The sequence below is a fragment of the Myodes glareolus genome, chromosome 10, assembly GCF_982192425.1.
Source record: "Myodes glareolus chromosome 10, mMyoGla1.1, whole genome shotgun sequence".
NCBI classification, from domain to species: Eukaryota; Metazoa; Chordata; class Mammalia; order Rodentia; family Cricetidae; genus Myodes; species Myodes glareolus.
Genome location: NC_142035.1, coordinates 38,423,630 through 38,440,084, shown reverse-complemented (window position 1 = coordinate 38,440,084; position 16,455 = coordinate 38,423,630). Strand labels below are relative to the sequence as shown.

The 16,455-nt window shown below is 38.1% G+C and overlaps 1 protein-coding gene across 5 annotated transcripts in view; it reads right to left on the bottom strand.

Annotated features, from left to right (window-relative positions):
* The window catches only part of Tasp1 (taspase 1), a 234,580-nt gene that overhangs the window by 184,841 nt on the left and 33,284 nt on the right, over positions 1 to 16,455 (bottom strand). For all 5 annotated transcript variants that reach the window (XR_007236041.3, XM_048455440.3, XM_048455441.3 and 2 more), the window contains one exon: positions 3,159 to 3,279. Coding sequence is in view for 4 of the 5 variants with exons in the window: in XM_048455440.3 (XP_048311397.3) it covers positions 3,159 to 3,279 (121 nt within the window). In the remaining variant the exon portion in view is untranslated. The remainder of the gene's footprint in view (positions 1 to 3,158; positions 3,280 to 16,455) is intronic.

Here is a 16,455-nt window from a genome sequence, read left to right as displayed (position 1 = left end):
ATATGCAGCTGGTAAAAACTTTTTTTTAAATATTTATTTATTTATTTATTTATTTATTATGTATACAATATTCTGTCTATGTGTATGTCTGCAGGCCAGAAGAGGGCATCAGACCTCATTACAGATGGTTGTGAGCCACCATGTGGTTGCCAGGAATTGAACTCAGGACCTTTGGAAGAGCAGGCAATGCTCTTAACCACTGAGCCATCTCTCCAGCCCCCTGGTAAAAACTTTTTAACCATTCTGCCAGTGGTAAATGCCTTTAATCAGGAGGTAGTGGCAGACAGATCTTCATGAGTTCTATGCCAGCCTGGTGAGTTCCAGGATAGATAAGGCTACACAGAGAAACCCTGTCTCAGAAAACCAAAAAAAAAAAAAAAAAAGAAAGAAAGAAAAGAAAAGAAAAAGAGAAAGGAGGAGGAAGAAGATAAAGAAGCATTATCATGCTTTGGGCTGTTTCAGAAAAGATGATGGGCACTGAAGAAACTCCACATAGAGTTTACTTTCTTTTGTCAAAAGTTAGTAACTGAGCAAGAAATGGCCCTTTTCTCAACTGCTGACAGTATGTTCTCCAGATTGGATAAGCAGGACACAAAAGAAAGTGACTGCCACACTTCACCAAAACAAGGCAGGACAGTTCTTCAAAATTACTGCTTCACAGAAAAGTCAGATATTCTAGGCCTGTTGGCCAAAGATGAATGTGCCAACATTACAGAGGAACCTTGGGTGACTGTCCAGATAGCCAACTGTTTCTATCATTTCTTACTTAGTTTTGGAAGCTGTCTGCTCTGCACTTCCTGTTTACTCAGGTAATACTATATCCTTCCTGGGTCACTGATGTAATTAAAGACTAGATAGTTATAGTTAATAGTTTTCCTTGTTATAAGGTTCAGAAAAGAAACTAACAGAAGAGATGTAAAGGGTGTAAAGTTGAAAGATATAAAAAGATTGTTTGGGGTTGGTAATACAAGTTAAAATAGAAAGTGAATTAGGTATAATGCTTTGGACTCACCAAGATAGGATAGATAATGGAGTATTTTCTCTAAATTTGCCAAATACAAATGGACTGGACATTGTGAATGTAATTATTACCAGAAAATTGTTCTTATTATATATAGTTTTACTATGTTAGAGTTAAAACTTTCCCATTTTATTTAGAGAAAAGGGGGGAAATGTGTGATATTTTGATTGCATTTAATAATTAGAGTTTGCTTTGAATCAGAGGGTAGTGCTAACAACTAGCTGACCAAAATTAACTATAGAGGTTTAGGAGGATTGAGGACAGAGACAAGTAGTAAGGACTGAGAGAGGGAGAAATGAAAGAGATAGAAGGTCACTGGTACCTTCTCCGCTACTTCTCTGATCATTTATTTTCTTACCCCAATATTTAACTGCCAAATTAATTGATAAAGAATAATTAGATCATCATCATATGGGTTTGAGGGTAAAGGTGTTCATGGAGAACAGAAGTATCAGTTCCCCTTACCCTGGATTTATAGGGGGTTTTAAGATGGTAAAGTTTTCTGGGAATTAGACTTGGGTCCTTTACAAGAACAGTATATGCTTTTAACTGCTGAGCCATCTCTCCAGTTCAATGTTCTAAGTCCTAACATGATAACATTTAAAGTCTTGATCAAGGTGTATATGGCTGGATACCTTAGAAACTTCATAAATCTACAGATAAGAATATGTACACTTAATATATCTTTAAATGAATCATAAACCACTAAATAAATCTTTTATGTACTGATATAAAAAGACTGCTACAGATTCTGATTTAAATTTTAAAAAAAGTTCCAGCAGTGGGCAGGGTGCTGCAAACCAAAATTTCTAATTGTCAAAGGGCTAGTGTAGGAGTATGAAGAAGTTAGAGCCTGCCTGGTTTGAAAAGCTCAAGGACAATTGGAGTTACATAATGAGACTCTGTAAGAGAAGAAAGAGGGGGAAGAAATGGAGGGAATCCTGTTTCTGTTCCATTAAAATCCATAAATGTGGGCTTGTGAGATGGCTCAGCAGGAAAACATGCTTGTCACACAAAGCTGAGGACCTGATTGAAGCCCCAGAACAAACATGAAAAGATGGACGGTGCAGCATGCAGCTGTGATCTCAGCTTTCCTATGGTAAGATGAATGGAAGAAATGGGAAAACTGGCCACGAGCTCCTGTGACAAGTGGCCTCTAATACGCAATGTAACAGAAACCACAAGAGGTCCTTTCTCATCCTTCGCTTTGTGTCTATTATACGGGATAGAAAGGGAGAGCAATGAAAGAGATATCACAATAGAGGAAGCCATTAGGGGAGTAGGAAGAAACCTGGTGCTAAGGAAATTCCCAGGAATCCACAAGTATGACCACAGTTAAGACTCCTACCAGTACTGGAAAGGGTGCCTGAACTGGCCTGCCCCTGTAGTCAGATTAGTGACTACCCTAACTGTCATCACAGAACCTACATGCAGTAACTGATGAAAACAGATGCAGTGATCCACAGCCAAGCACTGGGTTGAGCTCTTGGAGTTCAGTTAAGAGAGGGAGGAGGGATCATACCATCAAGGGGGGAACAAGATCATGATTGGGTAAACCACAGGGACAGCTGACCCGAGCTAGTGGTAGTTCACTAGTTGTCAGACTCTGAGCTGACAACTGGGGAGCCTGCATTGGATTGAATTAGGCCCTCTGAATATTGGTGATAGTCGTGGGGCTTGATTTGTTTGTGGGTCCCCGGAAGTGGGACTACGATTTATCCCCAGTGCATGAACTGGCTTTTTGGAGCCCATTCCCTACAGTAGGATAACTTGCCAAACCTTGATGCAGCGGGGCAGGGGCCTGGGCCTGCCTCAACTTGGTATGCCAGACTTTTGAGGCCTCAAGAGAGGCCTTGCCCCATCTAAAGAGTGGATGGGGGGGGGGAATTGGATGGGGGGTGGGAGAGAATGGAGGGAGATTGGGGTTGGTATGTAAAATGGAAAAAAATTAATGGGAAAAAACTGTTTATACCTAAGATCTTATGATCTTTATTTAGTAAAGGAGGAATAATAATTGTTTCAGCACTCCTCCAAACAAAAATTATTAAAAATATAGGACTAAGTCTTCAGAAGGCATGAAATGGTAACAGACTCAGTTTTTCAAATAATAGAGGACTATGTCATAATGCCCACATACCACTCAGTGCTCCAACTGCTCCAAAATTCAAGGATTTCCCATCCATTATGCTGGCGTCACACTCGATTTCTCCTAAGAGATTCAGATTAGATCCCATTCCTGCATTTGTAAACGGAGAATCCTGAAAAACAAAAATGAATTTAAATACTATTAGTCTTAAAAAAGAATTAATGTCAATCCTTCACAAACCCTCCAAAAACTAGAAGGTAAGGGAACACTTTCTAAGACTCAGGCAATGTCAGTACTTCTCTGATGACAAAGGACACAAACATTATGACCAAAATTAGAAGAAAAATTAGAGACCAATATACTTCATACTTTGTAGATGCTAACATCAAAATCATCAAAGAAATAAAAGCAAACCAAATCCAGCAGAATATAAACAAGTGTTTATATCATGAACAAAAAGGATTTCAAGAAAACAAGTCTGGTTTAATATCTGAAAAAAATCAATCAAAATACCACATGTTAATAAAATAATCATGTCAGGAGACATAGGGAAAAGACATTTAACAAACTACTAAACTCTTTAATAAAAACAATTAAAAAAACACTAAGTAACCTAGAAACAGAAATCAACATCCTTGCCATGATAAAGGAAACCTAAAAAAAGTCCAGCTAACATTGCAAAATGGGGAAAAGAGGAAATCCTGAATAATTTTCCCTGAAAATTATCAAAAATTATAAAAAATTATCAAAACACAAGAGAAATATCCATTCTCAGTACTTCTTATTCAACAAGATGCAAGATAATCACAGCAAGACAATTAGGCAAGGAAAAGAAATAAAGAGCAACTAAACTAGAAAGAATCAAGTATCATCTCTTTTTTTAAAAAAAAGAGAAAAGTAAACATAATCTTTTTTTTTAGCATGAGTTACCTGTACAAAATAATAGGTTCTGTTAGGCCATGTAGCTTCAGCTACATGAGACCCTGTCTCCAAAGGATGAGGAAAATGTTAAAATTGGGCCATAATTTTAAAAAGTTTATAGAATCTGGAATGGTGACTCGTGCTTAAGAGTACTTGTTGCTCTTGAAAAAGTACCACGTTAGATGCCTAGCACCAACATGGTGGTTCACAATGATTCCTAACTTCTGTCATTGGAAAGGCGGGAGTCTCAACTGAGAAAATGCCTCCATAAGATAGGGTGGTAGGCAAGTCTACACCTGTAGGCATTTTCGTAAATAGTAATTAATGGGGGAAAGCTCAGTCCATTCTGAGTGGTGTCATTCTTAGGCAGCTGGTCCTGGGAGAAAGCAGGTTAGTCAAGCCATAAGGACTAAGTCAGTTAGCTGTTCCTACCTCCAGGTTCCTGTCATGTTTGAGTTCCTGTCCTGATTTCCTTCAGTGATGAGCGGTTGTAAGAGAGCAGAAGCCAAATAAACCCTTTCCTTCCCACGTTGCTTTGGTCATGGTGCTTTATCACAGCAATATTAACCCTGAGACAACCCTAACTAACTAAGACAGTGTGCATCACCACAGTCATCCTACATCCTAATCTGTTTTTAATCTGCCCCACAGAGCATAAGCCCCTTTATCTTTTCAGGAGTTTTATTCCAGAGTTTAAACAATGTTTCATCCACACATGGTAAAAACTTGTAGAATGACTAAATGGAAGCTAATTATAACTAGGTAAAATAGAATAATTATTATTGTGAACTCTCACCCCTTGAGCCAGCTAGATAATAATTCTTGCAGGGCATTCTTACAGAGAAATTCCAGAAAAAAAAAATAAGACTTCAGATAGCAATATCCCTTTGAAATAAAGGACAGAAAAGCACCAAGCCAGGATCTACTCTACTAACATGATAAGGAAGCTTTTCCTACAGTAAATCTGGCAGTTTCCAGGCAAGGCAAGGAGCTACAACACATACTTTTTCACTAAGAACCACAAGCTGCATTACCCTCTTAGTATCCTTTGATAAAAGCAAAAAATAAAGACAGTTTGCACAGTTACGGGGTATACCATACCTTGGGAGATTCATTATGTAACCTCTATTAACACCTCTTACAAATGCAAACAATTAAGTTTTCAAATATACAAAAGCAAAACTAGAAAAATATAAAATCATTTTGTATAAAATGATGCTATCTGTCCAGTATCCAATATTCCTGTTAGACTATGTCAGATGTCTACTGACAGATCACTAATACATTAGTGTTCACACTCTGTCTCAAGTACAAACGCAACAAACACATCGTAAGGTGAATGAGACATGGGAGAATATACAATTTTTATCCATACATGATTAAGTATTCCATTGAAATTATCTAATTACTCCTCCAATGGCAAGCAAGTGATTGATCTTAAAGTAACAAGTGGGAAATAGTCTTAAACTTTCATGAATCTTTCTAAGTAAGAGTAATAGGGTGTGTAAATATAGCTCAGTGACATAAAACTTGCCTAGTGTGTACATGACCCTGGATTTGATCCCCAGTATAGAAAAAAAAGTAATAAAAATGGGTGCTTTTCCTTCGTAGCTTTTTTCAAATTAAAATGAGAAAAATGCAGCTCCAGCCTAGCCTGAGATACATAGTGAGATCCGATCCCAAGGGAGGAGGGCAGGGGGATGAACAAAAACTTTTAAAAATGTAGTATGCCTATCTTAGCCAAAACTATTCCAAGAATTACTATCTCTCTACAATTTCCTTATTGGTTCATAATATCTGCAGGGTGAAGAGAAGGGAACAAAACTAAGTTATGACAAAAACAACACACAATTCAAGTACATATTTAACAATCAATTAAGCTCAAATTTTCAAGAACTAAATGATTGAAGGTCTTCCCACTTAAATTCCTTTGTGTTAATATAAGTTAGCATTCATTCATTCAATAAACATTTATTGGCTGTCTATTGCCAGACAATTCTTTGGCTGTAAAAGGTCAGATATATTAAATGATTCAGACTTGTGGACCACACAATGCTTCAGCTACTCAACTGCCACGGAGGGACAGACACAGCCAGAAAAAATATACAAATGAGTGAGCATGGCTGCGTCCCAAAAAAGTTGCAGTTTGTACCCTGAAATTTGAATTTCATATAATTTTCTAATATCATGAAATATTAATTTCCTTTTGATTTTGTTTCAATCATCTTAAAAACTAAAAACCATTAAAAGTTTACAGACCATCAAAAATAGGCAGAGAGCCCATTTGGCTTTCTGACCCATTTGCTAAATAGTGAGTAAATCTTAGGGCTTATAGCAATACACAAAACAGAATACAGTCTTCCCTACAAGAAGCCTTAATTTCAGCTATAGGAGGCAGATGCCTTCAGTAGCAGAGCATATGCTTATCACTGTCAAGACCCTGGGTTCCACACCCAGTACCAAAAAAGGGGAGAAGTTGGCAGGACAGGAAGGGAATGAAATAGATATCCTTTGGTATCTGAAGTGGGTAAGTTTCAGAAAACCCCACCACCAGACTGGGTTACACCGTAAACTGTCTCAAAAAATCAAAAATAATGTGAAGCATAATGGCCCACACCTATAATCTTAGCACTCGTGAAGGTGAAGCAGAAAGAGCTCCATGAGTTCAAAGACAGCTTGGCTGCATAACTAATATAATATAGTTGTTACATTAAGGAATGACAAGAAAAACTACATGTTCAGTCCAGATGCAAATTTCAGTTGGAATGTTTTTGATGTGCACCTACAAAAATTGAGAAATCGTGACTATGTAGACTGATGATAAATTGGATGGCATAATATACAACAATAAATATAATAACGCAAATCTAAAATAGAAGATAGGTAACAGTCAGAAAGATAAACAGGGAAGTCAAGTAAACCACAAAGGTATCCATAGTTTAGTTTTTATTTTGTTTCTTCTGACATTATTTCAGACTTAAATCTACAGAGGAAACAAGATGATTCAATGGGTAAAGACACCTGCCATCACGTCTGACAACCTGAGTTCAATAAATAGATCCACAGGGTGGAAGGAGAGAACTGACCCCACAAGCAGCCTACTGAGATGCCATGGCACATGTGTGCTAACACACATAATAAAAAAAAAAAAGGTAGTTTAAATTTCAAGTAATCCAACAACCAGAATATATACAGCTCTTCTACAATCATGAAGGATCAGAAAATAAAAATTATAAATGGGCATAAAACATGAAAGTGACATCAACAAGTATTTTCCCAAAGACATACCAATGGCCTACAAACACATAAAAATACGTTGGATATCATTTCTATTAGGGAAATAAAGAAACAATGATGAAGTGCTGTAGTAGTAGTTTGAATATAATTGGTCCCCATAAACTCATAGGGAGTGGCATTATTAGGAGGTGTGGCTTTGTTGGAGTAGATGTAGCCTTATTGGAAGAAGTGCGTCACTGTGGAGGTGGGCTTTGAGGTTTCATATATGCTCAAACCATGGCCAGTGTCTCAGTTTACTTCCTGTTGCCTTTGGATCAAGATCTAAGAACTCTCAGCTCCTTCTCCAGCATCATGTCTACCTGCAAGCTTCCTTGCTAACCAACGTGACAATAATGAACTAAAACTCTGAATTGTGAGAGAGCCGCTCCAATTAACTGTTTTCCTTTATAAGAGTTTCCATGGTCAAGGTGTCTCTCCACAGCAAAAGAAACCCTAAGACTGGTACCAATTCTCATTCACAAGGATAGCTTTAGTGCCAAGGGCAGGGGAGGGTGGGACAGACCATAATAACATGGATGCAAAGCAATTCTCACACATTGTTACTACAATGAAAAATGGTTCATTCTGTAGTTACGGAAAACAGCTTAAGAGTTGCATAAAAAGTTCAATGCAGAATTAACACACGACCCAGAAAGTCTATGTACAGGTAAATATACAAAGAAACTAAAACGAAGTTTTCAGCATTTGTGCAGGTGCTATGCACATAGCAGGTGCTACTACAGCAATGGTATTCCCAATATTCATCAGTGAATGGGTGGATAAAAGTGCTGTGGCATGTACGACAATGCTGACTAGATCTGCAGAAAGAAGAATGGGGTACTGGCATATGCTACAGTGTAGAAGTCTCAAAAGCACTGTACTTAAATGGGAGGGTGGGCACAAAAGGTGTGATTTAAGTTGTATGAATTATCCAGAAAAGATATATTCATAGAGAGAAACAACAGACTATGAGTTGTCATCTAATACTGCCTAAGGGGTATGAGGATTCTTTAGAGAAAGTTGGAACAAGATAGAAAATGGTATCTACAAAGCACTGTCAACATACTGTTACTAGTTTTTCAAATTGTTATATGAACTTCACCTCAATTAAACATACAAAAGGAGACAAAGAAGTACATATATTCGATGATTCCACATATATCAAGCTTTGTAACTCACAAAATATTGTTACCCTTGTGTCATTGGGAGCTTCTAGAGGGGTAGAAATGTGTTTCCTGGTCCAGGTGCTATAGACACAGGGCTATATTCACTATGAAAAATTATCAGAGCTATTCATAAACAATAAACTTGATTATTTTCTAGTATATACATTATACTCAACAAACAACTTTAACACCACAATACAAATTTCTTAGAATAAAACTAAAGTTTTTAAAGACTGTTACAACTGTGAATCCAATCTGTCTTTCTGCTCGAAATAAAAGAATCATTAAGTGAAATTCTCCATTCTCCCACTCCAAAGAGCCTCATTTGGAACATATGCAGTAAATCTAAAATTCTTTTATTCTTAATAAGCTACTACACATGACTCTGTCATAGCTGGATCATGCTGTCACTCTGAGAAACTCATTTCAATGACTCCCTAAGCTGCTTAACTTAAGCCCATTTTGAGAAAGTTTGTAGTCTATCAACATTAACACATAGAAAATAAATAGCAAAAAGCTACACAACAACTATGAAACACTGCAAAGGTTATCACTGTGGTAGCAGGATTCACCCTACATTAGAGAAAGATGTGAATCAGAACAGAGTAAAATGGGAATGACTAGGGTAGGTAAACAAAGTTTCCTAGGCAACCATTAGTATATTGTATTAAGTACTAACATGTTTTCTTTTCTTCCTTTCTTCCCCTCTCCCCCGAGTCAGGGTTTCTCTGTAGCTTTGGAGCCTGTCCTGGAGCGATCTCTTGTAGAGCAGGCTGGTCTTGAACTCACAGAGATCCACCTGTTCTACCTCCCGTGTGCCACCATGCCTGGCTTTTGTTTAATTTTGTTTTGTTTTCTCTTCAGTAAAAGAATGAAGATATGATAAATGGTGGGGGAAGCTTCTTTGGAGGAGGCTAGCAAAAGAAAGATGAAAATGAAGGCAATGTATTTGGACTTACAGTACATTTTTCACCAAAAATATTCAGTGCAATACTTTACTCCAGGGACTCGAAGGGAATAAAGAATTTGGTACAAGCTTATCAAAGCACCAAGTACTTTGATCAGTTTTACCTGTAGCTCAAAACTCTACAGTGAGATACACTTGGTTAATGGTTCAAACTGCTGCAATTGGCATTTTTGAAAAGCTGTTAGTTTGATTTGGAATTCATTTAAAAAATAATACGCTACTTAAGTTTTGATAGAAATTCTATTTTTTTAATTTTTTCTTTAAATTTTTTTTTCATTTTACTTACCAACCACAGTTCACCCTTCCTCCCCTCCACCTGTTCCCCCTCCACCTTCCCCCACCTCACCTTCCTCCACCCAGTCCGCTTTTCACTCCTCAGAATGGTCTCCCATGGGAAGTCTACAAAGTCTGGCATATCAAGCTGAGCCAGGACCAAGCCCCACTTCCTTGTATGATGGATGAACAAGGTATTCCTCCATAGGGAATGGGCTCCAAACAGCCAGTTCATGCACTGGGGATAAATCCTGGTTCCACTGCCAGTGGTCCCACAGACTACCCAAACCACACAACTGGCACCCACATTCAGAGGGCCTAGTTCGGTTCTATGCAGGTTCCCCAGCTGTCAGTCCAAAGTCAGTGAGCTCCCCACTAGCTCAGGTCAGCTGTCTCTGTGGGTTCCCCCATCATGATCTTGACACTTTTGCTCATATAATCCCTCCTTCCTCTAAGCTGAACTCCAGAAGCTCTGCTCAGTGCTTAGCTGTGAATCTCTGCATCTGCTTCCATCAACTACTGGATGAAGGTTCTATGGTGACAATTAGGGTGGTCATCAATCTGATTAAAGGGGAAGGCCAGGTCAGGCAACCTCTCCACTATCACTAGTAGTCTTAGCTGTGGTCATCCTTATGGATTCCTGGGAGTTTCCCCCAGCACCAGATTTCTCCCTAACCCTACAATGGTTTCCTCTATCAAGATATCTCTTTCCTTGCTCTCCCTCTCTGACCCTATGACAACTCAACCATACCATTCCCTCATGTTCTCCTGCCACACCCGTCCCTTTCATCCGCCCATCCCATTCCCCTACCCCTGCTCCCACCACACTCCCAATTTACTCAGGAGATCTTATCTATTTCCCCTTCCAAGAGGCATCCATCTGATAATTAATATAGTGGTATCTCAGAAAATAAGGAATCAATTATAAGGAAAAATAAGGAACCTCAAGACCCAGTGATACTACTCTTGGATATATACCCAAAGGATGCATACTCACTCATATCACAAAGACATTGGTTCAAGTATGTTCATAGCAGTATTATAATAGCCAGAACACGGAAACAACCTAGATGCCCCTCAGCTGAAGAATGGATAAAGAAAATGTGGTACATTTACACAATGGAGTATTATTCAGTGGCAAAAAAAAAAAAAAACGACATCTTGAAATTTGCAGGCAAATGGATGGAACTAGAAAAAAAAATCATCCTAAGTGAGGTACCCCAGACCTAGAAAAACACAATATGCAGCCATTCATAAGTGGATCCTAGATGTAAAGAAAAGGATAACCAGGCTACAATACACAACCCCTAAGAAGCTAGGTAACAAGAAAGACAGTAAGACAAATTCTTTTCACAACAATTTTAGCCTCTAAGAGCATCAAACTACTGCCAAACTAACAATTCATTTTCTTTATAACAAGGTCAACTTGACATTTCAATCCAAGACTATTTCCAACTGTACCCTAAACTAAAATCATGTTAGTCACATTCAGAACCTCTGAACTAAAGGGCCAGCTGCCATTCAGCTCTGGCAGACTGTAACTCTGAAAAAGGCACACTCCATTTGGCAAGATCTCTATTTTCTTTTTTAAACAGAAATTATAAATCCATGTTTTATATGATTCTCTTAATATTTAAATGTTGACAACAAATTTCACACTTTTAAAGATTTATTTAATGTGTATGAATGCTTTGCCTGTATGTATGTAAGTGTGCCATGTACATACAGAGCCATGGAGGTCAGAAGGAGACAACAGATCCCCTTGATCTGTGCTTTGAGCTGTCATGATGGTGATTGGAACCCAACGTGGGTCTTCTGCAAGAGCAGTAAGTGATCTTAACCACTGAGCCACCTCTCTATCTCCCTCCAGTATACAAGTCCATCCATACACAGTTGTGTGTTTTCTTTTTTTTAACTTTCAACATTTTATAAAGGTTTAGGTCTCATGCTTCTGCAGAAGTAGTATCTTAAGCTTTAAATAACTGAGGTCATTCTCTCAGAAGGCAGATCTTACAGGATTCTCTGGAAGTTCTCTGAGAAAACTATTATAAACCTCTGAGTTTGGCCCCTCCCAGATTTCTGTTTCTTGGTTCAACACGCCTTCCTCCTATCTGCCATTCACCATGAAGTCTTGACAAGAACTCAGCCAATGAAGGTACCATACCACTGAACTTCCAAACACTTGAGTTCTATACTTCCTCTAAGAAATTCAGTTTCTGCTATTTCATTACAATGGGAAAAGGCTAATTCAATAATCAACTCAGATGTCTGTGCTGTGAGATGATCCTCTGGAAACTGTGAATACGTATTACTCTCATTGGTTAATAATAAAGCTGATTGGCCTATAGCAATGCAGGATAAAGTTAGGAAGGACAACCAAAACTAAGGACTTGGAAGATGAAGGACAGAGTTGAGGGAGATGCCAACTAGCTGCGCAAAAAACAAGATGCCAGAGGACTGGTAAAGCTACCAGCTGGGTAGCAATACATAGATTAATAAAAATAGGTTAATTTAAATATAAGAGTTAATTAGTAACAAGCCTGAGCTATCAGCCAAGCATTTTGTAATTAACATATATGCCTCTGTGTATTTATTTGCAACCAGGCAGTTAGAATGGGTAACCTCCATTTACATGTCTGCTCATATTCCTATACTGAACATCACAGTTAGTGGACCTGGGACTTGCCCTCCATCTTCTCTTCAGTTTGCCAATTTACCAATTCTCTACATATTCTTTATGATAGCCTTAATGAGTGTAAGTCTGCAAACTGTACTGTCCTTTGTTCAATTCTAAAGGAACATTAAGTGAAAAATACAACAAAACTTTTACTTTCAATAAGTTTTATTGAACTGTGTTAGTCTTCCTTTCCATAGTAAATAACTGAGAACGTAGGCAATGATAGAAATCTACATATGGAAGTCACAAGAAGAATATGAACTTCCCAAAAATGTTAATACAAACTGAACCCAAATGCAAGATTTTCAGAACTAAAACTAATTAAGGAGTGGGAATACAGTTCATACACTCACACACCTTGGGTTTAATCCCCAGTACCAAGACAAGCGAGGAAAGAACAAGCCAAAAACATTGAAAAACTAAAGAGTAATTAACTCCTATTATCACACATCAGAGAGCAAACTGCTTTACTGCGTGTGTTGAAAAGGCAGCTAAGATGTTCCTAAGATACCTGTTCTTAGTCATTTGGCCTAAGATATTCATGAATATTCAGTTATATGCCAACATTTCTATCAAAAATAAAACCTAGGCAATTAAAAATAATGAAGACATACTTCACTAAGGTAAATACAAAAATACAAAAAAATACAAAAATACAAAAAAGTGTGTTTGAAATGTTAGCAAACTATCACAATTTTAAAGAGTAGAAAGCTCAAATATTAATGGACTTTGATAAAGTACCAGACATAGCCAGAAAATATTTCATTAGGCACAACTGAAGCCTTTTCATTCATGAATACTAAACAACACGGCACACTTTAAAAGAAGAGAGTTGATTATGGGGAAGAGTTCCTAATGAAATCAGAAAACGTTCCGTCTTCGTTCCAGAACTCCTAACGACACAGCAGTCTTTCTTTCCTGACGCGCTCCCTCTCCTCTCTTCCTCAGGACAAACTTGCAGATGCACTGGCTGCTTTACAGACGTGCTAAGAGTTCTCACTGCGATTGATCAAAGCTGGAGTGCCTGAGGAAATTACTCAACTAGACAGCCCAGAATTGCATCCAGCCAAATAGCTAGAATGCTCTACTTAAACATGTGTTAAAGTAATATCTTAGACATACTGGATGTAAGTTGAGAGAACATTTGTCTGTATCACACTCCGTGAATGCTAAGGTTTAATATTAGTGACAGTTCATTTGCTAAAACTGTCTAACAGTACAAAAGACAACATACTTTGGCTGGGAACAACAGCATATGCACTAGAAAACTCTCACAACCCTATTCTATGTAAGATCCTTTGAAAATGCCAGAAAAATTGTGATAAATGTTGATATTTGTACACAAGAACATTTGCTAATCTGGCATAGTCTATTAAAAATACAATCATATTTTTGTTATTTAAAATAGTTTAGTAAAAACATTATACTTACCTCTTTATTATTAGTCTGCCTAATTTTCAAATAAACATAATATAATTATGCAGAAAAATGACATCATGGCAGTTTTTTCCACATTTTTAACTGAAAGCCACAGAGCTACAGTACAAGAGTTACTTGTCAAACACAACAGAAACCTTTAAATGAAAATGCTGGCTTTGAGACTTGCACATCTGAAAGAGTTTTAAAGTGTTTTAGTTGGACTCATTATTATGTCCAGGAGGAAGTTAGCACACACAGTACCTGAAACTGTTCTTTCCACATGATCTACAATAAAAAGACAAATGCAGCTATTTCCCCAACATTGCCAGACTTGGCGGTCACTTATACTTCCCTTCAACCTAAGTCATTATACCTTTTAAAAATGTTGACAATAATATGGAAAATATCACTCAAATAAAACTCACCAGATCATGGAATTACAGCATTTACACCATCCTTCTTTCATGACATAGTCAAAATGGAGGCGGGAGAGAGAGTTAGCTTTTAAATCCTCTACTAACTATATTTGCTTTTATTAAAAACATTTCTACCCTACTACAAAATGTTATTGACCACTACATCTATGCCAGAAGAAGGAAGTATAAATGAATTTCCCACCCTGAATTCTGTAAGAAGCTTCGTGCACTGTATAGTGTTGATGCCGTGTGCCAAGAAATAGGAGGGTACCAACTGTCAGGAAATGTACAGATCATGCAAAAGCCTAGATATGAAGTGAATATTATTGCCAATAAATACTCCTTAGCAGTAGAAAAGACCAAAGAACTTTTGACAAGCAGAATGTTCACAATTTAATGTTGTTTTCTACAGTGTCATAAGATCCTTCAATGAAGTTCTCACAGTAAAAATAAGACAAAAGACAGAAATAACTGGAAATTTTTGAACAATATTATAAACAATTTTGAAGCAAGATTTATATGATACTCTTAAGAGCCTTAAAAATTATGTGCCACATTTCTTCATTCTTTCCTGGATTCTGAATTAAGACTGAATTTAAGAAACAAATAAAAGCTTTGCTTTTTAAGATAGGGTCTCACTATGTAGCTCTGGTTGTCCTAGAACTCACTGTGTAGACCAGGCTGGCCCTGAGCTCAGCAAGTTCTGCTTCTCTCTGCCTCCCAAATGAAGGAATTAAATCAATGCACCACTGCACCCATTTTTGGTGTTGTTTGTTTGTTTGTTTGTTTGTTTTGGATACACAAAAACTTAAAATCAAAGGGCAATATTCTGGAATTGAGGAGATGATTTAAAAAACAGGTGTGGGGGCTGGAAAGATGGCACACACTAGTCTTTCAGAGGACCTGAGTTCAACTACAAGAAATCACATTGGGTGAATCACAGCCATGGACACCTGCACTCACAAGAACATGTAAACACGCATAATTAAAAGTAAATCTCTGAAGCAAAACGAAGTCATGTGTGGCATAACTTGACACGTGTGCCTGTAACCCTAGCATTGAAAGGTTGAGATCCTCTATCCTCAGTGAGTCAGAGTAAATGGCAGACCCTGCCTCAAAACACAGAGTGGAAAGCATTCTGACCTTCACATATATGTACAAGCAATTACTCGACACACACACACACAATTTAAAAAAAAAAAAAGTAAGGCCCCATGGTGAATTTTCTTGATTGATGATTGGTATGAGAGAGCCCAGCTCACTGTGGGCAAAGGCTACCCCTGCGCTGGTGGTCCTGGGTACTATAAGAAAGCGGGTTGTACCAGGCCTGGGAAGAAGACAGTAAGAAGCAGTCTTCTCCTCCATGGTCTTTGCCTCCAGTCTCCTGCTCAGTTTGAGCTCCTGCCCTGGCTTCCTTTGACAATGGACTGTGATGTGGAACTGTATACTGAAATAAACCCTTATTTTTGTTCACGGTGTTTTATCACAGTAATTAAGTAATTGGTAGCAGAAGTGGGGTGCTACTATGATAGACTTGGCCATGTTTAAGAGCAGATAGCAAAAGGACTTTGGACTGGGAAATCACTGAGTGCTCAGAGCTTAATGGGCTGTAGTGAGGAGCTGAAAGATAGGAATGCTATTGAAGCTTGGCTTATGACGTTTCAGAGGGAGTTTTGGAATCCCTTAAAGACTATATGGGGGCTGTTTGATATTTTGAATTTTAAGACTGTGTGGTTCTGGTCAGCTGGAGCTGAAATATCAGCTGTCATTCAGAGAGTTAAACCTCTAAAGTGAAACCTTTGCTTCACAGGGGCAACTGATACTGGTCAGCTAGGGCTGAAGAGTCAGCTGTACTTAAGAAGTGGTATAGATGGAGAGAAAAATACTTTCTGCAGAGTCAGCATGGAGAAGCTGTGGTCCAACAGGAGTCAAGGCTGTAGCTTGTGCTGGCAACTGAACTTGGTAATGTTAAAGTTCCTAAAGTCGTACTGCTTTTGAAGGCATGAAGCTTGGAACTGTGCAGCAGGGCTGGAATTTTTGATGAGAGGCCACTGGTGAAGATACAGAATCAAATAAAGTAGAAGACCCAGGACTGAAGGGGTTCTAGAAGGTTTGGTACTATGAGGCAAGGTCACAGTCCCGGAAGAGAGTCCAGGAGAAGGTACTGGAAGTGTAACCTTGTTGCAGATACCTCAGCATTTTGGAGATGCCAGGACTATGGAACATCACCAAG